We start from the raw sequence: 24223 nt of genomic DNA on the forward strand, positions 1-24223 counted from the left end.
ATAGATACATGGTATATTTGTTGAAGAAAGGCTAAAAGGGATATATGCTGCAAAAACATTCACAGTTCCCGAGAGTTAATCAAGTGTGTACTGTACTTTGATAAGGATGATTTCTTATTCTCTAGGGTGAAGGTGGTCTTCCTGTGGGGTTTTCCTGTTCAAAATGTCCAGGCGAAGTCCATGTCATTGGTGATGGTGGAGGTGAAAAGAAATAACATGTAATTAGAAATGATTCCTTGTTACTTGGTGCAAGATATTCATTTCTCTGCATGGATATGCCCATTACTTCTTTTTATCATTATTAGAATAATAATCACAAAAAGTGGAGTTCTTTTATTCTAGTGAAAGTGGGTTCAAGCCTAAGAATAAAATCAAAGGCAGTGGTTGTGCAGGGTGCAGGGGTTGCAGAGTACATATTGTCAAAAACATGATACAACTATTGACAGTCACAATCAGGAACATAAATAGTGAAATATTTATGGTTCTATTTCTTACCTAACCATATATATTTCTTGTATAATCACTGATTTTCAATCAACGTAAAAATTACAAACGATGTGCACTTGTGGAGGGAATGAGTTGTATCAGGTCCTTTGCCCCTGATTTCTCTGCCTGTCTTGTCCATTCATCCACCTCTCCAAGTTTTGTAATAATGTCAGAGAGAAAGAAATGGAACTCCTAGCTCCCAAGGATTACGGGTGATGTGGACACCACGTCCTGTTTTCCAGGTTAGCTTATAGGTCCTGGATTTCCACTTTGAGATGGACACCTTCTCTGGTTTTACTTTTGTAAGTGAAGTCTCAAGTCTCTAGTGTTACCTTGGCTACCTCTTCCCATAGAATTGTCGTCTGAAAAAGATGTCTTCCTGGAATCCTCAATACTGCGCTCATTTTTCTTTGTCTTTAATTCTAGAAATGGAAAATAAAAGGGAGAGAGAAAGAGGGGGGGGAACACTTCTTGGAATGAAGTTCGTCTCATGGTGAAAACGTACAGAGACAGAAATAGAGGATGGGAGTATTGCAACAAGCAATGAACGATGCAGACGGCAAGTGCTGGTCTCTGAACAGGCAGAATGGATGGGAATGGACCTAGGGGACATGAGGAGGTCTCTCTGCAGAGAGGTCTCTGCATCAGTTTGTCATAAACTCTGTAATCCCAGTGTCAGCCACTCACTCTGGACTGAGGGACTCACTGGTTTCTGAGCATCCTTCAGTTAAAGGACAAATCTAGGAGCACTAGATTTTAAGCTGCTAAATGCAAATACTTCCTGGCTTTCCCTTCTTTTTGTTTTATCTCTTGTTAAACACTGTGTACTGCGTTTAGCCAAGTGCCATCACTCTGCTCCGTACTCTGAAAGATGATCTAATTTCATCACAGCACAGGGAGAGATACAGGGAACTGAGTAGAGAAGCCATCCCTGGTGCTCTGGTAAATGTTTAACAGTCAGCTCTCCGGAAAAGACTTCCCCCTGATTTGTAGTTTACTGACTTCTATGGGGTAAATGCTCTTACCCCGGAGTCTCAGGATCAGCTCTCAGCTGAAGACTCTGCCGAGAACTCTCTGTAGCTCTCTCCTCTCCATTACTCTGCTCAGGGAACTCCAGCCTCCCTGGACCTGTAGCTCTCTTTTCAATTCATGGGGACTGCTAGGCTCCTCCTCCTGACCTTGCACCCTGGAAAAGCTCCCCAGGCAGTATGTTGAGGACTTCATTGGGCTCTTTTCATTTGTCTCTCCTCTCACGGATCATCTTCTCTCCTTGCTTCTCTCCTTGATGCCTCATACCTGAAACCTGTTGTTTCATATATTTTTCAGGTTTTTTTTTTTTTTTTTTAGGCAGGAGGGTGAGTCTGGTCCTTGTTACCCCAATGTTGCTGGAAGAGGTAGTTTTCCTCTTTGATTTGCAACCCCATTTTGATCACTTACTTAGTTCTTCTATATAATACATCTATTTCTGGTTCATCAAGCTAATTTCCTAACACCAGTATCAATGCTGTGTTAACTTCTGAGACTTTGTGATATTATTCCTTAAAAGATTAGTAACACCCTATATTCTCTTTTAACTTTAGAAGTATTTATCTTTCTAGATGGACCTCAGAATCATTGTGCAAAGTTCTCCCCAAACAACACTCAATTGCCTGGCAAGTTTTTGGTAACATTTTTATTATAATTCCACAAAACTTATACATTAATTTCAGAAAAATTGGCACCTTTGCAATATCAACCTTCCTCTCTAAAAACACGACATAGTTCTCTTTTTGTCAAATCTCCAGGTCACACAATTAAGGCTATTGTTGCCTTCTTGAATTTGATTTTCTTGTATATTTTCTGGTTAATAAAGTTAGTCTATCTAAGTTAATATGTGAGGTTAGTAAAGTATAATTGAGTTTGTGTCCATTTACTCTGCAGAAACCTTTAATAAAATCAAATAGCTTTTCAGATTTCGTATAGGAGGGTGAGGGGGCTCTAGGTATGCTATCATATCATCTGCAAATAAATATTTTCTATTTCTCTATGTATATCTTTTTATTGCTTTATATCTGAAATTAACTTGAGTTTCCAAATTAATAATTTATAATATCAGAGAGAGTGGGAATCCTTGTTCAGGTTCTGCTTAAAATAGAAATTTTGACTATTTAATAAAGAACAAATAAATATTGAAGCAGAATATTTGAGAATTAGGGATATTTACTTCATTGAAATTAAGAATACGTGACTCACTTGTTAACACCGGAAGAGTGACATTCATACTTTCTCTACTTTTTGTCATCTGTGCCTTTTTCAGCGCTTGCTGGATTTGCCAGTGTTTTGGAGACAATTTCAGCAGAAAAAATCCATATTTCATGTATTCTCTAAGGAGGAATTCTGTTTTTGCTATCTCACTACTCAAAAGAAACAAAGGTATCATTAAAAATATCCACTGAAAGTATGTTCATTTTTTTAAAAGGTTTTATAAAATCTGTTCCTTTGATTATATATTTGAATAATAATTTATTTAATAAAAATTGTAAGTACGGTCATATGATGAGATAAGAAAAAACCACGTAGGAATGCTATTTGAATGAAATATGCCACGGGTATGCACTCACAGAATGGACTGATGATAGTTTTACTCTACTTATTTATTTCTGAGGGAAATGTATTCAATTTTAGACATAGGAAAAAATTAGAAGGTAGCTAAAGATGGGACTTATGTAAGAAAAATAAAGAAAACGAACACTCAGTGAGCTCCTACTAGGAAGTGGGGGCAATATTCAGGACACGCTACAGCTTTAAAATAGTATCATTCCTGTCTTTTGGAAGAAGAAATGAATGACGTGCAAAGTCATCTGTCTAGTAAACGGCAGAACCAGCGCTCAAATCCAGGTCCGACGGACTCAGATGCCCGAGCTCTCGCCAACAAAATCCAGTGACTTGGACTGAAAACCTTTCCCCTCAGCCTCAGATTACTTTCCCATAATTATGTTACAAAGTGGATTCTCAAGGAATGTTTAAACTAACAATGAAGGCCCTCATGAAAGGGAGCTTCACAGTTGTCCTTCGAAGCTTCCTTAATCATCCCCTCTTCGATATCTCTATCAATATTACTCCTGTATCAATATCCTCAGCTTCAGTGCTTTTCTCAGTCAGTGCCTTCCTTAAGCCCTGATGTGAGAGTGATATTCAAGAGTCAATAAATGGCTGGCTCACATATCACCAGGTGAAAGATGTTGGGAGTCCCTCATTCTACCACCACTTTGTTTTTAGTCTGAAAGCCTCCCAGATGTTCTGCAAGAAACAAGATTCAAATGGCTGGAATTGCACAGCTTCCAAGCAAAAGCTTCAGAACAAGCTCCCTTTTGCCTTGTGAACAGATTTCCAGCCCTACCTGCAGTGGAGGAACTTCCTGGGCGATCTGAGGCCCATAAAGAGAGAAAAGGGAGAGGAGGCTGGGTGACTCAATCAGTTGAGCGTCTGACTCTTGATATTGGCTCAGGTCACGATCCCAGGGTTATAGAATTGAGCCCCTCATCAGAGGGAGGAGCATGGAACCTGCTTGGGATTCTCTCTCTCTCTCTCTCTCTCTGCCCCTCCCTCTCCTCGTGTGCTCTCACCTCTCAAAATAAATAAATAAACTTAAAAAAAAAGGCAATAAATAGCAGTTGCCTGCCTCCTCTGTGCTGTTACCAGATTGTTTTTCATTGCCTTTTACACCTTTCTAGGATGAGGAGACACATAAAAAATAAGCAAGTTCTTTTCAATAAGGCCATTTTGCCATTGTGCAAAAATGCAGTACTCTATGCAAACATAGAGGCTGCTACTCTGGTTCTAGAAATAGAACAGAATCTTCTAATTATGTGATGGAGGAAGGAGGGAAGGGAATTCTCCACCTTGGAATGCCTTCAACTTTAGGCTCCTAAAATAGAAGAGGCTTCTGTAGCCAGAATGTGTTTGAAAACACACATTCTGTTAGTAGCAATTGGTTTCAAAGAAACTACCATCCACTTCGTTTATTGTATTTTAGAGAAGGTGTTGTCCTCTTTTCTGAAAAATCTAGGACTTGGTTTTAGAGGAAAGTTAAGCATCAAATCCTCAAAAAGAAAAAAAAAACAAGTTTTAGCATGACTTGATACAAAGGCTAGTGTCTCCTGGGTCATGAAACTACTGTCCAAGAATGATGATAGAAGGAAGCTTCTTTAGATATTTGAAATTAGATCAAATGAGATACACTTGACTACAGAAGAAAACATCTGGGCTTGAAAATAAAAAAAAAAAAAGATTGTGGTGAGTGGTATAATAGTTTTATCCCAGCTTTCCCCTCCTGTAATTTTTGTCATTATAGATCCCAGTTTTTAATATCGATTCTAGGTTCAACTAAGTGTAAGTATAAATATAAAAAATTTTGCCAATTATAGTTTTAAGATGGCTGTAAAATTGAATCCCAACTTCAGAGATGTTAAAATGTGGGAAGAAAAATGCCTTAGAATGAATGAAAGAGGGCACTGAGAAAATAATTTATGGTTTACTCTTAATGTTGGCTTGCTTCTTTTCAACCAGTTTCTAGGCTTTTATATTGACAAGTTAGAGGAACCTTTTCAACCAGAGGTCACTGTACTCTGATACCCAGGCAGAGACAGACGATCCTTGATTAACACATTACTTATTCTAAAAATGAGGTCATACTTATGGAATCATCAATAGATAAGGAATATTCCCACCCAGGTCTTGCTAGGCACAAGTAGGTTTCAATGGGGCATGGAGATTTGAGAAGGAAAAGATGGCACCCTGGGCTCACCTTTTCACTGCCTGTACCTCCATATTTGCTTTCTTTAGCTCTGCTGTTATTTGGAGTTTGTTTATAGTTTCCTGTGCTGCACTGAAAAGTAACAGAGATTTGTTAGCTTGTTTTGTGTTGTATTGTGTTCTGAGAAACTAAAAAGAAAGACGGAGGAAAAAAGGCAATTTGGCTAGAGTGAAAACACGAACATTTTAAGGGCGTCTACAGATCTCTGGTCATTTTCTCGAAGGAACTCTTCAAAGGCCATGGCGTCTTCTTGGAGCTTTTTTTCTGCTTTTATGAGTTGCTGTTCCTTCACTGCTATGAGTTTTTCAAACTTTTTAATTGTATTTCTTTTGGTTGAGAGAGCATACTAAGAATGTTGAAAACAGAAGTGCAACATTATTCCACGTTTCTAGCCCGTTGCTAGTACATTTCTTTCAAAGTAATTTTTTTGTTAAGTTTATTTATTTATTTATTTATTTATTCATTTAGAAAGAGAGAGCAAGCATGAGATGGAGAAAGGCAGAGAAAGAGAGAGAGAGAGAGAGAGAGAGAGAGAAACCCAAGCAGGCTCTGTACCTTCAGCGCAGAGCCCGATGTGGGGCTCGAACTCATGAACCATGAGATCATGACCTGAGCTGAAATGAAGAGTTAGATGCTTAACCGTTTAACCGATGGAGCCACCCAGGTGTTCCCCCATTGCTACTACATTTCAATAGTCTCATAATAAAGGGTAAAATAAATTGCATACTAAGTGATCACTTGTATTAGAAATAAAAGCATGGGGGCTCCCAAGTGGCTGTTGACTGAGTGTCGAACTTCAGCTCAGGTCATGATCTCATGCTTCCTGAGTTCGAGTCCCACATTGGCTCACTGCTGTCAGCACAGAGCCCACTTCCCGTCCTCTGTCCCCCTCTCTCACTGCCCCTCCCCCACTCATGCTCTTTCCCTCTCAAAAATAAAAATAAAACATTGGAAAAGAAATAAAAGCATGCCAAGTCTTGAGACTACATAGCCTTTATCTCATGAGGGAATTTATTTGGGGACCACCAGGAGACTGTTTCCTTTCTTTCACTTTTATGAAGAGCTCAGTATTGTTCCCAAATGGCTGTGCCCCACAAATCAAAAGTAGCTGCATATCCCCTCAGGCTCTATGCTAAGAAATAAAAATAAAAATGAAAAAAGCTACATGTCCCTCCAAAGAGCAGGTCCATCTGGTATTATCCACAATAGCCCTCCAGTATTTCTGGGCATTGAGAAATTGTGCTGTCTGTAGTCACAAAGTCTCCTCCATTAGGAAGTAGCAGGAAAGAATCAGGTTTCCCTGCCATGCCTATAACACATTTCTCCAAGCTGCCCAAGGGTAGGGGTGTTTAACCAGCCTCCAAGAGCCCTGTTTAGATCCCAAAATAAACTTTGACATCTAGGTTTTATTTTTTTAGTACATAATGTAAGAATTTGCTTGGGTTTTTAATGCCGTGCAGGAAAAAGAAATTATAAAGTCACATAATAAAAGTGAATTTAAAATATTTAAATGAGGAGATTTTAAAGAAATATCAATAATTACCCCAGATTTATAACAAAACAAATTTCATTCATTACTTGACAAGTATTTATTGAGTGCCTACTGTGTGCTGGGACTGTTTCAAGTGGTGCTAACAGAGCAATGAACAAAATAAACAGATTTGCTTTTATGGGATATACATTCCAGTGGAGCGGGGAGTCCATTACAGGGGGATAAGTGGTCCAATGGGCAAGGGGGGCAAAGGCAGAGGGTTGCCATTATGTAGAGCCAAGAAATGCCTCCCTGATTTGGTGAAAATTAAAGAGAAACTGGAAGGAAATAGGGACCAAATCATGGGGATATCTGAGGCAGGAATGTTCCTCCCAGAAGGAAGAGCCTTCTGTGCAAAGGCCCTGAGGCAAGGGCAAGATTGGTGTGTCCTAAGAACAGCAAGGAGGCCAGTGTAGTTAGAGGAGAATGAGCAAGGTGGGGAGTGGTAGGAATGAGGTCAGAGAGAGAGAGAGAGAGAGAGAACAAGCCAGGGACAGATAAGTCACTAGAGGTCTTCAGCAGAGGAGGAGCATGTGTGGAGAAAAGACTCCTACCTTTGTGTGGAGAACAGACTGAGTGTAGGGAGCAAAAGCGGAAGCAGGAGACCAGTGTTCAGAAGTTATAACAGTAATTTGCACAAGAGATATTGGTGACGTGGACTACAGTTGCAGCAGGGGAGGTCATGAAAAGTAGTGTGATTATGGATATATTGGGAAAAATATATTTGAAAGTATATTTGGAGCTGGGTTGTAAGTAGGAGAGTTGAGGATAGCTTCAATATTTTTGTCCCAAGCAACTGGAAACGTAAAATTGCTACTCACTGCAATGGGATCACTACATGAGATGGAGATTTTCAGGGGTAGAGAAGAGTATAGAAGGGACAAACTTTTGGAAAGTCTGAGTTTGTGAAGTCTGAGGTGCCTATTGGGCATCCAAATGGAGCCGTTAAGAACCGTAGTTGCCTTTGTAAGTCTGGAGTTCAGGGAAGAGGATCAGGTAGAGAAATAAATTTGCAAGTTGTTAATAGGGAAGTGGAATTTAAAGCCATGGGCCTGGAGGGGTGTAGATAGAGTACAGGGTGAGGAGTGAGCCCTGGGGCACTCCAACATTTGGAGATTGGAGAAAAGAGGAACCGGAAAAGAAAACTGTGAAGGAGTGAGCAGCCAGTGATGAAGAAGAACTAAGAGACAGTGGGTATTGGAAACCAACCAAAAAAAGCATTTCAAGAAAGAAGAAATGACCAAATGACCTAAGTGCTGCTGACGGGAAGTAAAAGGAAGACTATGAAATGACAAATTGAACTTGGCGATGGGAAGGTCACTGGTAACCTTGACAAAGTAGTTTTGGTAGACTGATGAGGACGAAAGCCCAACTGGAGTTGTTTAGGAAAGGATAGGAGGGACAGTAGCTCTGGAGACTGTAGTGGAAAAATAAAATGTCAAGGTGAAAATTTGGCAATGCTACGCAAGAAGTCTTCTATTTGACTAATGGAAGGAAGAAAGAAATTATTTTTACTACCTCCAGCAGAAACCTGTCTCTCTGGTCATTAATAAATTCATGAATGGTCCTTTTTGTGTCTGCACCTTCAAAGAAAATGGAAATAGACTTAGGTTTAATTCATTATCCCTCAAAAGCCTGTATAAAACAAAAGCCAAGTAATTAAATCACTGTATACAGTATGTATCTGACCTTAAAAAATCATTATACCTTCAAATAAACATTTTTCCTAATCACTCAAAAGCTGATTTCATAATAGTAACTATCATTGATTTTATGTCCATCATATTCCAAGAACTTTATTAGACACTTTATTTTTTTAATGTTTATTTATTTTGAGAGAGAGAGGTTGAATGTTTGTGTGTGTGTGTGTGTGTGTGTGAGCTGGAAAGGAGCAGAGAGAGAGGAGAGAGAGATACTCCCAAGCAGGCTCTGCACTGTCAGTGAGACCATGACCTGAACCGAAATCAAGAGTGGGATACTTAACCAACTGAGCCACCCATTTGCCCCTCGGCAATTTAAATAGATTACTTTATTTAATTTTAACAATAACCCCAACGAGGTACATATTTCTATTCCCATTCTATATGTGAGCTCAGAGATGTCAAGATACTTGCCCAAGATAATAGAGCTAACATGTGGTGGAACGGGCATATGACTCCTCAGCCTGTGCTAAAGAAGACTGAGCTGTTTTAAATCTTAGTGTTTTGGCCAATCTAGATATATAAAACTGAAGTCCTTTGGCAAAGTGTTCTTGGGGGTCACAAACCAAATTTACGGCAGGAAAGAAAATTTACTATCTAGCCTTTACTATCTAGCAATCAAAAAGATCAGTTTCCTTTCAAGGTTTCTTCGTTCTAGAAAAATTATACATAGGCTGCATTTCAATAATGTTCACTTCATGAAGAACCACCAGAATGTGGTATAGAACAAAGTCTTTTGATTAAAATGTAAATAGAAGTAGAAAGTAGTGTTTTTCTGTTTGTTTTTAAAGTTTATTTTTGAGAGAGAGAGCACGAGCTGGGGAGGCAGAGAGAGGGAGAGAGAGAGAATCCCACAGGGCTCAAACCCATGAACCGTGAGATCATAACCTGAGCCAAAGCCAAGAGTCAGACACTTAACCGATTGAACCACACAGATGCTCAAAAAAATCTTGTTTCCCAAATGACCAGTGAGCCTGTACTGCATGCACTAGGAAGGAAGCCCACAGTCTTGGACCGTATTCTGCCTCTGCCTCTTACTAGCTATGAGGATGTGAGTAAATTACTCACCCTCTCCAAGCCTCAGTTTTCCCATCAGCAAAAATGAGGACACTAATTGTGGTAAATTGTATTATTGTTCCAAACTATTTTCTGCCCCCTCTGTAAGAAGATTATCTCCCCCTTACCACCCCACCCTGCCCCGTATCAGGCTTGACCATTGACTGGATTTGGCTCATTCAATACAAGAGGAAGTGATCTGTGATGCTTCCAAGCACAAGTTTTAAGAACCACCACTGGTTCTCTCTTTCTCCTTCTGCAATAACTCCAGCAACATATCAGACAGGGGTTGTTCCTTCAGTGCGGGACCCAATGAAAAGCACCAAAGTTGAAAGGTGAGTGAGAAATAAACTTCTGTTGTTGTCAGCCACTGAAATTTAGAAATGGTTTATGACCACAGCATAAGGTAGCCTAATGGATCATTACTATAATTTCTACCTCATAGTGGTGTTGCGAGAAGGAAGTGAGGCAACATGCTAAGAAACACATCATAGCTTCTTAATCGCTAGCTATTATTAAAAATACAATTCGAACGAGTAATCGCTTAATTTTCCCAGGTCAGTAATGATAGCAATTATGATTATTATAATCATTAATAGTTCTGTGATTATGGGTAACAAACAACAAGATTTGGAGTCAGACATTGGTTTGAGTTCTGTTCCACCTAGTGACCTTGAATTAGTGATTCAACCTCATTGGGCAATTTTCATCAGAGGAGGAGAGGAGGCAAAAATATCTAACAGCATTTTGTTGAGGATTAAGTAAAATAACATATGTGAAAGGAATAAGCACCTGGTTATAACATAGTTTTCTTTTTAATGCATAAACAAATTGATTATAAAAAATCCTCAACATTCATAAAATTAGAGTCATAAAATGAACTGCTATGTACCTATCACCTACTTCAACACAATCAACATTTTACTAATCTTGTTTCATCTATTGCCACCCCTCACTCTCCCCCTCACTGGAATTTTTAAAAAAAATTTTTTTATGTTTATTTACTTTTGAGAGAAAGAGAGAGAGAGAGAGACAAAAGTGTGAGCAGGGGAGGAGCAGAGAGAGAGTGAGACACAGAATCCGAAGCAGACTCCAGGCTCTGAGCTGTCAACACAGAGCCCGATGCGGGGCTTGAACTGACAGAGTGGAGATCATGGCCTGAGCTGAAGTGGGCCGCTTAACTGACTGAGCCACCCAGGTGCCCCGCCCCTCACTGGAATATTTTAAAACAAATCCAAACCATTGTTACCATTGAATCCATAAACCCTTTAGTATGTAACTCCATCATATAAAAGAGTCTTAAAACATAGTCATAATACAACTATCATACCAAACAAAATGAACAATTCCTTAGTATCATCTTTACCTACTCTGGGTTCAGATTTCTCCAGTTGTCTCAAAAATAACTTTTTAGAATTAAAAAAGTTAAAATATAAACAAAGATCAGTTTGGTTGGCATAAGTCCTGAAGTCAATTTTTTATGTGTAACTTCCATCCCCATCCCCCCATAAACACTTCCTTTATTCCATGCCATTTATTGGTTTAAGAAACCAGATCAATTTCCCTGTAGAATTTCCTTTATAACGAGATTGCATCCTCATGGTATTATTTAACATGTGCTCAATCTCCCACGTTTGTTTGATTAGATTCAGTCTCAATTTATTTAAAAAACATTTTTAATAGAAAAAAAGCATGAAAGTGCTTTCTGTAGCTTTGATTTGGTCACTTGTGATGGGTCAGATGAATTGGAATCAATTTCAACATAAAAAAAAAACTTATACTGTTCTTTCTGTTTTTTCACCAATAGAATTTATTAGAAACATTTCAATAGTGTATGACACATCCTATCTTTTCCTTTTGTCCTCGCAGAGCACAGATCACATGAAAGGAATGATTTTTTTTAATTTTGGAGTTTTTTAAATTCCAAATTAATTTTAAATTTTTTAAATTTGGAGGAATTTTGGAGACAAATTCTGTGTATGCTAAACTTATACAGAGACTGATAAATATCAAGTCTAGAATTCAAAGAGAAATGCCAGAGTATGTAGGAACAGATACTTTTTTTCTAGCTGTATTGAGATATAATCGGCATATAACATTGTTTCAGTTTAAAATGTAGAACATGATGATTTGATACACATATATTATAAAATGATTGCCATAATAAGATTAGTTAACACACCTTTTGCCTTACATTACTACCATTTTGTTGTGGTGGTGGTGGTGAGAACATTTAAGATCTACTCTTGGCAACTTTAAAGTATATGATGCAGTATTGTTAACTGTAGTCCCCATGCTATACGTCAGATCTTCAGAACTTACTTATCTTATAACTGGAAATTTTTACCCTTTGATCAACATCTTGCCATTTTCCCCACTCCCCAGTCCTTGGCAATAACCAATCCACTCTGTTTCTATGAGTTTGGCTTTTTTAGATAAAAAAAAATTCTATACTGTCCTTTTAGTAAATATTATAGTCATGGTTACCACCTTAGGCTACTTTAACATGATACTATCTGGCTGACTTGGTGTGATTTTATTCTTCCACGCCTAAATAGACTGGTTGTAGTGGGTTTCCCATTTTGGCTCTTCTAGCTATCTGGAAGGTTTTTGACAAAGAGACCACATATGATAAAGCCCTCCCGGAAGCACTAGTGTTCCTCAACACCGGAATACCTCATCACTCACTGGGGATGTGGTCAAGAGGTGTTGCCCTTTGAGAGTAAAACCAAAGTCAAGCTGCCAGCTGCATTTAGGTGGAAATGACACATCTATTATGCAGCCTAACCAATCTGTCTATGACAGTTTCTGTGTAATTTTTTGAGGTGATCTAGCAGTTGGCTGCTATTGCATACAGAAAAATAAAATAACTGGGCTCCCAAAGTAGGGGTCACTTGCTCATTTCACATCACGTGGGTCTGTTTCTAATGAGGATCCAGGCAGGCAATGTAAGGTTGGGAAATGGGGGTTTCAACCAAATCAACTCTTGATTGGAAAGAGTCAGAGGGGGATTTATTTTCAATGAAAATGTCCAAATTGCTTAACTGTGTAACTGGCAGAAACTGACAACCTGATTTCCATCGTTAACAGAGCCCAAATTGCCTTGGATAATACCAAACGATTGTACCATTTCCTTTTTGAGAGTTTACTGTATGTCATTTACTCTTAAGAGGCCAGTAACTCCTCTGTCAACTGGCATGGTGTTAAACCGGGTCATCTGCAAAACCACACTTGCTAGGTGTCTCAGAAGTGGTAGTGTCACAAGGATATTTGAAGGTGGCCATTTTGTGTAGAACTCTAAAACATATCCCATATCATTTTAAGTGCTCTTGATAACTTAAGGATCACCATTCTACAAAGGTAAACTATGAGGCACACTACTGAACCTAGCTATTCCCTACTAGAGGTATAGTCACTGATATCACTATGTTGCCTGTCATTCGCACTTTTTCATACAACTATGTGCAGGATATGTGCCTCTAAGATCTTCTAAAAAGAGATAATGTGGCTTTCTTCTTCTACACTAATTATAGTCTCCAAAGTTCTTTCCTAAGTGGCTGGGTTTTTTTGTTTCGTTTTGTTTTTTTGTTCCCTAAAGATTTTCTTTTATCACAATTTGGGAAAGTTACCAAAATTTTTAAGTTTCCACAACAAATCCTGCGCATTCAATGTATCTTCCTTCCTTCCTTTTAATTTTAGTTTAAAAATGTGGACAAAACTTATTTGGGGGGAAGATTTTATGACCCCCATCATCCTAGCATTAATCATATCAATGTCATTGGCTTCCAACTGCTTTCTATGTCATTTGTAGGCACTTCTTGATTCAATAAGTAAGAAATGTCCATGACATTTTGATGAACAAGTTGCCCTTTTTCATAGAGCAAGAATTAAAAGCCTATAATAACAACATGTTGCCTTCAAGTGCCCTTGAAACAGGTTATGTCTTTGCAACAACAAGGCTCTTAGCATCCTGATTCCGGATATGTGAGTTTTATGGCCTGGAAAATCAAGACTTCTCTTAGAAAGTTTTCATATATTTCTACATCTAGAAACGAGTTTAAATGGCCCATGCCATAACCTTTAATACTGTATCATTTGGGGAGTGACTTTCTTCCTTAGAACCATGAAAAGGAGTAACAGTCTATTTCTTGGAAAAGTGTGTTTTCTTATTTAAAATAGATTTTTCTCCCAACTCTCAGCCCCCATTTACAAAGGCTTCCCCACCATAGTATGAGATAGTATACTTTTTTTTTTACCTCCAGAAAAGCCCCCAAACCTGACATTAACAGTAAATATTCAAAACAATGTTCTTAACCAGTAATTTAGACTTACCTTCTGTTAATCTGAGAATAAGAGTGGGATCTAGCCCAAATTTTTCAAATGAGTCACCAGCTGTGTCAGAGTAGAATGCTCTTTGGCCCAGGTGTGAACGACTCTTCATTCGAGATGAAAAAGTAGACTTTTGGTAGACTCTCATGCTGCGGTTTATAATTTTTTCCTGCCCAAGTGGAAAAGCTTAATGGAATTTTTACTATATAAAATGTTGTCTTTAAAAATAGTGATCATATATAAAAATGTCATTTACAACAAGTCTTGTTCTCATTACTGATATATTTCTCAGTAGTGATACATTAAACAAGCAACTTTGAGTTCTTAACTCTGAAGGACTGGGTCTAATTTTCAGTTCCTTCTCTTAGGAAGCTGAGCACAGATATAAAGACATTGAACATTTCCCAAACAGGTGCATCACAAATATGAGACTGGAAAGTGCTCTGGCTTTATTTTCATTTTCATTTTTTAATCTTATCTTGCCCAAACTGCAGGTAACTTGGAAATTCCACTATTTTGAAAGGACTGGTTCTGTGGAATTGAATTGAAAACTTGAGAGGAAATGGACCTCTCCAGTAGACAGGAAGAAATCAGCCTTTCAGTTTCAGAATCTTTGCTCAATTTAATTTTGGATTTTCAATAAAACTATACAACTCAAGCATGAAACCATCACCTTACAGATGAATCAGTTAGTGAGCATTTCTAGATACTTTTTCATTCTAATTAGGATTTTAAAAATCCTATAACCAATCTTTACCTCTAGGAATAAGGAAAGCCAACCTCATGAAATCCAAATTGTGTAATATAAGGTACAATAATATAAGTAGTGAGATTAACTGCAGGGCACACACCACCACCATCACCACCACCACCCTTCTCTCCAACAAGGATGGGCACTCCTTTCTCTACATTTCTTTTGTATGCCTCTATTACTGTATTTTATCAAGTCTAAGATGTCACTTATTGTAGATGCACTATCACTTTATGCATTGCCAATTATGTATGGCACCCCATCCATATATGCTGGATCCCAGTTTCAGGAATGAGAAAATGTGAAAAAAATATGAACATTAGAATCAGTGAAGTGGGGTATACCATACTTGTCATATGCCATTGTCATGGTGCGTCTGTCTTCCCCCAGTAGGTGGTGATCCCTAGGTCTTTACTGTTAGATGATGTTCCTTTTGTGTGTGCTTATACTCCAGCACAGTGTGCAATGCATACACAGACATCTGACTCCATGTTTTAACCCAGCAAAATTAATAAAAGTGATAGATAGGAGGATAGGTTTCTAACATTAATTGGGTTTAGGCTTTAACAAAATTTTACCTTTTTCTTTGCTGCCACTTCATTTTCTTTGAAAAGAAAGAGATCTTTGAAAAAGATCTTATATGGCCTTTCCTTTTTGACTGAGTCTTCTTTTCCTTTATCTGTTAAAAAAAAAGGAAAGAGAAACATCTGTCATCCCTGCTCTGTTGACCAGAAGGGCGAGGCTCCCCCTAGCCAGGGTACAGCAAGTGGATAGGTGGGTCTCTGAGGAGGACACAGGCAGCCTTTGCCTCCCCAACTGAGGCAGGGATGCAGGGCCTGGATCTCAAGGGCAGAAGACACAGCTCATCTGTCTGTTTCCCATGGCATCAAGCAGAGTGCTTAGTACTTCAAGGGGGATAAGTCTGTATTTGTTGTGTGAATAGATAAGTGGGCCAATTACAAGATAGTGGGATCATATTTTGAGGCATTAAGATATTGCTTCTTTCCATCACTACAAATACAACTACATTCTCTTATACCACCATTTCAGCAGCAATAGACACAGCCAATATCCTTAGGGACATCCTCAGTCCAGACTCGAGAGTCTTCAAAAAAAAAAAAAAAATCAAAGATAATGATGAGTATTGGTGAGGATCGGAGGAATTGGAATCTCAAAGGTTCTGCTAATGGGAATGCAAAATAGTGCAGCCACTTTGGAAAACTGGCAGTTCCTCAAAAAGCTGAACATCTGGTTGCCATGTGACCCAGTCATTCCACTCCTAGAAATGAAAATGTACGTTCACATGAAACTTGTACATGAATGTTTATAGCAGTATTAGACATAATGGTCAAAAGATAGAAACAATCCAAATATCCATCAGCTGATGAATGGCTAAACAAAATGTGGTATATCCATACAATGGAATAATAATCGGCCATAAGAAGGATACATAATACAAGACTGATGAAACTTGGAAATATATTAAGTGACAGAAGCCACATTAATTCCCTACATTATAAGATTCCATTATATTTCATGAAATGTCTAGAATAGACACATCCATGGAGCCAAAATGTAGATTAGTGGTTGCTGAGGGCTGGAGATGAGATGGAGGAGGGTAAGAGGTGACGGCTAAGGACTGCAGGGTTTCTTTCTGAGATGATTAAAGTGTTCTAAAATGGACTGTGGTGATGGTTGCAAATATCTGTGAATACAAACCACACACTTGTACACTTAATAAAAAATAAGCCTGGCTATAAAGGGCTTGGGGCGGGGGGAGATGGAAAGGGAGAGGAAGAGAGGGAGAGAGAAGTCAACTGAATTTCTGAATGGACTTTTTGTTTTTATTTATAAAATCTGAAATGACAAAAGGTCTTTCTCTTTTTCTTTCTTTATTGCTTCCTAATGTTTGGGGGTGGAAATTTTGACTTTAAATACCACTGGCCAGAAACAGGAATACTGGAGCTTGGAACTGTTACCTTAAGTCAGTGAAAAGGAAAGGATAACTGAAGACACATCTCTCTGCCCCAGCCCCTGCACCTACTCTCACCTCCCCAAATATCAGAACGTCTTGAAAGCAACACTCTTCTCCAAGTGGCTAAGAGATTCCCAGCAGGGCTGGGAATTATTGGTCTGGAGTTTATAGGCTGCCTGAGAATTGGCTCTTTGCCCAGGGATTCAGTTGGGAAAGTGGGAGTGTCTGGGATAGAAACCTCAGACACATTTTTCTGCAGGTAATGGATTAGGAAGAAAGAAAATTACAGAATAGAAGCCTTTGGCTCAACATGGAATGTGGAATTTTCTGATCACCTCCTATTCACCTTGTGGGTAAAGGAAGGATCCCCTGCCCTAAATAGGATGAGATGGATGAACATATGACACTCAACACTGGACTGATGAGATAGACAGCATCTGGGATGCTGGGATATTAGTCCCTTATATGCCCAGCCCAGGGGAGGAAGACACCGCCTGCCATGCAGGACCACATCATGACTGCACTTAGGAGCAGAGCGAAACAGCGGGGATTGCAGGAGACAGGCTTTGTAGTAATAAGAGGATAAGGTGCCCCCTGCTTCCCATAACAGGATGTAATTGACTTATGAAACCCATTAGGTTGAAGACCAGTGGGGTGTAACTGGTCCAGTTGATGGGGAAAATAGGTGGGGAACCTTTCTCACTGAGTGGAGGTCGAATCTGGCAAGAACAGGGAGACTTACAGTTCGACCTTTGGGGATCTGTGAAACTCAAAGATGTCAATGCAATACATGAAATTTTAGGCTTTGTGATACATGAGCAAAGACAGGTGAGGGTAAGTCCAGGCAGCTGGGCTTGGAGACAGCAGGAGTATAGAAGGGCAGAGCCAACAGACTGAGGCTCAGGAGGAGACAACAGAAGTCAAGGACCCAAACGGACTTAGGGTTGAGTGGCATTGCCAGTCTATGACCTGGTGGTACCCTATACCACCACTCTGAGGCCAGAGCTGGACCTGACATCCCAGGATGGGACCACTGATGTCTTCCAAAGGGTGAGGCATTGGTAGGCTGGACATCTCTCCCTCCACCAACTTTCTCTCCTCCTAAGAAAAACCTTACAAACTTAATGTTCACTCCACCCTAGGTGGCTTAAAATTTTAAATGCCCGATTTTAATCCCCTCTGACCAAGTTTAAGTATCCTGGATTGACAAAATATTTTTTCTCTTCTAACTCCAAAGCCAAATTCTTTTTGGTTATAGAGAAATAGAAAAACTAAAACTCTGAATACCAAGTATATTAATTTTCTATGGCTACCCTACTAAATTACCACAAACTTGGCAGCTTAAGACAAGAGAACTTTATTCTCTCACAGACCTGGAGTTCAGGAGTCCAAAATCAAGGTGTCGTCAGGACTATAATCCCTCCAAAGGCTCCACCTTAGCCCTTCCAGCTTCTGGTGGCTTCAGCCATTCCCTGCCTGTGTAACTCCTGCCTCCATTCACAGGGCCGCCTTCTATTTTTTCCGCTTGTCATTGGATTTAGGACCGGGCTTATATCCGGGATGATCTCATCTTGAGATACTTCCATTACACTTGCAAAGACCCTTTTTCCAAATAAGGTCACATGGCAGGGACACAGACAGCTACCACCATTCTGGAGGGCCGCGTTCAACTTGCTCTAGCAAGTTTCCTGAATTATAAACTCACTATAAGCATTGGCTCTTAGCCAACCTTTCTCCCCACCTGAATTACTTCCTAGTCACATAGAACTAGGGCTGCTATAACAAATCACCACAAATTAAGGGGCTTAAAACATCAGGCATTTATTCTCTCACAGTTCTGGAGGCCTGAACTGAATGCATTGGTTTGGTTTTCTCTGGGAGTTTCTGAGGGAGAATCCATTGTATGACTTTCCCCTAGCCCATGGAAAATGCCCGTGGAATGCCTATTACCTGTAACATACTCTTGGCATTACCCAATTTTCAAATCTTTGTCAAATTTGTAAGTGAAAAAGAATTTATTCTTCTATACCAATAAATATGAATTCCTTGTATATTTGTAAAGAAGCAGGAGGAGGAGAGAAAGGCTGGATAAGGAAAGGAGAGGACAGATTTTGATAAGATGTAGTTATTCATGTCCTTTATTATGACAAATAATTGAGTTGTTTTATGTCATGAAATTCCCTAGCAAACTAGCTAAGTATGACAACTTAATGCCCTTCTGATGTGGAGATTTGTCTTTGCAGAATTAAAAAGTGGAAGAGAACTTTTTCAGCAGCAGGCCATTTATAAACTCTTTACATAGAAAGATGCTTGTCTTGTGGCATTCTCCTTTTCCTACTCTCCCAAGTCTACCATGGAGACTGACCATACCAGGCGCAAAGCAAGAACTCATTGACAGATTCCTTCTTTACCTCCAGGAGTCAGTGGTATCGGCAAAAAATATGATGACATTTTGTCTCCTGGCCCTGTCCAAAGAAAAGGAAATACATTAAAAGTAAATTCTGTAAACCTGTGCACACCGGGTGATGTATGGAAGTGTTGAATCACTAAATAGTACTCCTGAAATTAATATTACACTGCATGTTAACTGGAATTTTTTTTAACTCACCGGAATTTAGATAAAAACTTAAAAAAAAAATAAATTCCATAAACCTTGTATAAAGAGGCTAAATTCAACAACCAGTGGTTCCAAATAGCCTTCATTACTTTTTTTTTTTTTTAATTTTTTTTTCCCAACGTTTTTTATTTATTTTTGGGACAGAGAGAGACAGAGCATGAACGGGGGAGGGGCAGAGAGAGAGAGGGAGACACAGAATCGGAAACAGGCTCCAGGCTCCGAGCCATCAGCCCAGAGCCCAACGCAGGGCTCGAACTCACGGACCGCGAGATCGTGACCCGGCTGAAGTCGGACGCTTAACCGACTGCGCCACCCAGGCGCCCCAGCCTTCATTACTTTTAAAAGTAGTGTATGCGTAAACTCTTTGACCCAGCAATTCCAAGTCTAGGAACTTATCCCAAGAAAATAATCAGGTAAGTGGGCAAAAATGTATGTACAATAATATTTGTTGACATGTTATTTAGTAAACAGGGAACTGATTAAATAACTACGGTGTACCCATAACATGGATCGCCTTGTGGCCCCTCGAAGCGATGCTGAGTCACTGTTTAGCTCTGTTAACAATATATTACAAGTAAAAAACAAAATATTTCAAAATGGTGGGAATGGCGTGGGTTTTAAAAAACACAGGCCAAATCAGATGCTTTAAAAGTTGTTCAGCCAAACATTAATAGTTGTTGTCTTTGATTTGGAGCAACCCCTCCTTTCATTTTTATCAGGTGTGGGATTAAGGTTAGGTGCAAAATTTAAGGAAGTAGCCCCCCAAACTCAGTTATCAAGATAAATAACATGTCAATGCAAGTTTTTTAAAAATTCCAAGATAATGCAGGAAAAAAAAATCTATGGTGAACAAAATATTAAAACTTTAAATACAGACAGGATTCGACTGTGAATTCATGTGACCCTGAGAGTGCATGCCCCACTTGTCACACCCGCGTCCTGGCCCACAGATCTTGTCTGTATTTACATTTTTGATATTTTGTTCATCGTGGAACTTTTTGCATTAATTTTTATTTTTAAAAAATAGTGAATTAAATTAAAATGTTTGGTTTTGTCCATGCTGAGCATGGAGCCTGCTTGGGATTCTCTGTCTCCCCCTTTCTCTGCCCCTCCCCTGCTCACTCATGTGCATGGACTCTCTCTCAAAATAAATAAAATTAAAAAAAAAATGTTGTTTTTGCCTTCCCCTTTAGGCTTTGCACCAAAGGCAAATGTTTGACTTCCTTCACCCTATCCTGTTCTTGAATTTTTATACTTTTTTGTGTTATTCTCAATGAGTTTGTGTAATTTTTACAATGAAAAAAGTATCAATGATGTTTTCATTAGGGAGGAAAAAGGACGTTTAGTATTTGATATAAAAACGTGTGCCTGGGGGTGCCTGGGTGGCTCAGTTGGTTGAACGTCAGACTTCAGCTCAGGTCATGATCTCATGATCCATGAGTTCCAGCCCCTCATCGGGCTCTGTGCTGACAGCTCAGAGCCTGGAGCCTCCTTCGGATTCTGTGGTTCCTTCTCTCTCTGTCCCCCCTGCCCCCACTCTCTGTCTCTGTCTCTGTCTCTGTCTCTCTCTCAAAAATAAGTAAACATTAAAAAAAATTTTTTTTTTAAAAAGGTGTGCCCTTGTCAGAATGGCTAACATTAACAACTCAGGCAACAACAGATGTTGGCAAGGATGCGGAGAAAGAGGATCTCCTTTGCACTGCTGGTGGGAATGCAAACTGGTGCAGCCACTCTGGAAAACAGTACAGAGTTTCCTCATAAAATTAAAAATAGAACTACCCTATAACCCAGCAATTGCACTACTAGGTATTTATCCAAGGGACACAGGTATATGCTGTTTCGAAGGGGCACATGCACCCCAAGGTTTATAGCAGCACTATCAACATAGCCAAAGTATGGAAAGAGCCCATATGTTCATCGATGGATGAAGATGTGGTATATATATATACAATGGAGTATTACTCAGCAATCAAAAAAAAAAAATGAAATCTTGGGGTGCTTGCGTGGCTCAGTCAGTTACGCATCGGACTTCAGCTCAGGTCATGATCTCGCGGTTCGTGAGTTTGAGCCCTGCGTTGGGCACTGTGCTGACAGCTCAGAGCCTGGAGCCTACTTCAGATTCTGTGTCTCCCTCTCTCTCTCTGACCCTCCCCTGCTCTCACTGTCTTTCAAAAATAAATAAACATTAAAAAAAATTTTTTTTAAATGAAATCTTGCCATTTGCAACTACATGGATGGAACTAGAGGGTATTATGCTAAGCGAAATTAAAGACAAATATATGACTTCACTCATGTGAAGAAAGAGGATCTCTTTTGCATTGCTGGTGGGAATGCAAACTGATGCAGCCACTTTGGAAAACTGTATGGAGGTACCTCAAAAAATTAAAAATAGAACTACCCTATGACCCAGCAATTGCACTGCTAGGTATTTATCCAAGGGATACAGGTATGCTGTTTTGAAGGGACACATGCACCCCAATGTTTATAGCAGCACTATCAACAATAGCCAAAGTATGGAAAGAGCCCAAATGTCCATCGATGGATAAATAGACATAGAAGATGTGGCATATATATATATATATATATATATATATAATGGAGTATTACTCTGCAATTAAATAGAATGAAATCTTGCCATTTGCAACTACGTGGATGGAACTAGAGGGTATTATGCTAAGCAAAATCAGTCAGAGAAAGACAAGTATCATATGACTTCACTCATATGAGGACTTTAAGAGACAAAACAGATGAACTTAAGGGAAGGGAAGCAAAAATAATATAAAAATAGGGAGGGGGACAAATATAAGAGACTCATAAATATGGAGAACAAACAGAGGGTTACTGGAGGGGTTGTGGGGAGGGGTAGGCTATAAATGGGTAAGGGGCTTAAGGAATCTACTCCTGAAGTCATTGTTGTTCTATATGCTAACTAACTTGGATGTAAATTTAAAAATAAGTAAATAAAATGGTAAAAAAAAAAAAGACACTTGTTACGATGAGCACTGGGTGTTGTATGTAAGTGATGATTCACTGAATTATACTCCTGAAACCAATATTGCATTGTATGTTAACTAACTAGAATTTAAAGAAAAATTCGAAGAAAAAAAAAAAGGTGTGCCCACAATAGGTGTGCCCGCAATGGGACAAACATCCTGTTTCAGGTTGCCCATTTATTTATTTTTAAATGTTAATTTATTTATTTTGAGAGAGAGAGAGAGTTGGTTAGAGAGAGAGGAAGAGAGAGAATCCCAAGCAGGCTCTGAGCTGTCAGTGCAGAGCCCCACTCAGGGCTCCAACTCAAACTCACAAACAGTGAGATCACGACCTGAGCTGAAATCAAGAGTCAGATGCTTAACCAACTGAGCCATCCAGGCACCTGTAGCTCCTTATTTAAATTTTGCCTCAGTTCTCTGAAAGAACCACCTTGAAGAGCTAAGAGTCCCAGAAGCATTTGTAGCAGGTGATTAAAGATACAGACTTTGGAATGGAGAAGCCTGTTGGTTTGACATTTACAGATGTGTGAGCAAGATCACTTAACATTCAAAAAATATTTATTGAGTACCTACTATGTGCCAGGCACTGTTCTGGCTGCCAGAGACAGGACAATTTAAAAACAACAACAGACAAAAAACACAGTTTCTTCATGGAACCTACATTTAATTATTTAGCATCTGTGAGCCTCAGATTCCTATTCCAGAAAATGGGGATATAATCTCACCCCTTAAAGCTTTCATGAGGATGCAATGTATATGAATAACCAAGCAGGGTGCCTAGCATGCAGACCAAACTCAGTAAGTGGGAGAAATTTTGCACTAATATTTGTTCATTAGAATGTGATTTTACTTCCATGATTATAAAAATAAAAATGAAAAAGAGAAAAGAAATTACATTAAAGCTTAAAAAAATCTGTTTAATGTTTATTTATTTTTGAGAGAGAGAGAGAAAGCAGAGTGTGAGCAGAGGTGGGGAGGGGGAGAAAGAGAGGGAGACACAGAATCTGAAGCAGGCTCCAGGTTCTGAGCTGTCAGCATGGATCCTGATGCGGGGCTTGAACTCACAAACCGTGAGATCATGACCTGAGCCAAAGTTGGATGCTCAACCGACTGAGCCACCCAGGTGCCCCATATGTTAAAGCTTATAATAGAGAAAAGATTAACAAAAACCTACATCATTGATATTATACTTTTCAGATTACTGAAGATTTTTTAAATGTTTGTTTATTTGTATGAGAGAGAGAGAGAGAGTGCACAAGTGAGGGAAGGGCAGAGAGAGAGGGAGACAGGATCCAAAGAGGTTCTGCATTGGCAGTAGAGAGCCCCATGCAGGGCTCAAACTCACAAACTGTGAGATCATGGCCTGAGCTGAAGTCAGACACTTAACCAACTGAGGCAGCCAGGCATCCCTGAAGATATTTTTCACAGGCAGTGGATTCATTCTGATAGTGGAAATTTCATGGGCCCATAAAAAAATTGATTTACTATTGGATGGCCAATAGTTAAGATTTGTAGGGGATTTTCTTATATTTGTATACTCAGCACTCCTCCAAATCCCTAAGATTTGGTTCTGTTCACTTCTCTCTTGACATACTTTAAATCTTTTAATTCTTCTATCTATCTACGTTCACTCCCCTATCCATCCCCACTTTCATTCACTTCTCCCAAGTCTACCTGCAATAAAAATTTTTATCCATGGGTTCTGGCACTTTCTCACTCAGAAAAACCAGAAGTTCCCAGTCATCTAAGCCAACCAATAGCAGGTATCTGCTCTGATTCCATCTTTCTAGTAACTCATAGAACATTGAATGGAATCGGTAGTCTCTAAAAGCTGTTATACTTCTGTACTCCTGTACATATTAATCTCCCTATTGATCAATGAAGGGTTGGTAAAGAACATAAGAGAGAAGAAGAGATCCGCTGTTCCTAGAAGGGATTATAAAGTTCTCTGAACTAAACCAATATGATGTGTCAACCAGGAAAAGGAAGC

At 39.2% G+C, this 24223-nt stretch overlaps 1 protein-coding gene across 2 annotated transcripts in view; it reads right to left on the bottom strand.

Annotated features, from left to right (window-relative positions):
* The window catches only part of CCDC38 (coiled-coil domain containing 38), a 59079-nt gene that overhangs the window by 30294 nt on the left and 4562 nt on the right, over positions 1-24223 (bottom strand). Inside the window, exons 2-10 of one of the 2 annotated variants that reach the window (XM_049626105.1) lie at positions 19035-19088; positions 15227-15327; positions 13901-14066; positions 8331-8395; positions 5464-5627; positions 5273-5353; positions 2719-2879; positions 819-908; positions 97-154 (exon numbers count right to left, since the gene is read on the bottom strand). In XM_049626105.1, coding sequence (XP_049482062.1) covers positions 97-154; positions 819-908; positions 2719-2879; positions 5273-5353; positions 5464-5627; positions 8331-8395; positions 13901-14066; positions 15227-15327; positions 19035-19074 — 926 coding nt within the window. In that variant the 5' untranslated portion in view covers positions 19075-19088. The remainder of the gene's footprint in view (positions 1-96; positions 155-818; positions 909-2718; positions 2880-5272; positions 5354-5463; positions 5628-8330; positions 8396-13900; positions 14067-15226; positions 15328-19034; positions 19089-24223) is intronic. The other variant, XM_049626106.1, reaches the window with a different exon arrangement.

This window comes from Panthera uncia, chromosome B4 (genome assembly GCF_023721935.1).
Source record: "Panthera uncia isolate 11264 chromosome B4, Puncia_PCG_1.0, whole genome shotgun sequence".
Taxonomy (NCBI): Eukaryota; Metazoa; Chordata; class Mammalia; order Carnivora; family Felidae; genus Panthera; species Panthera uncia.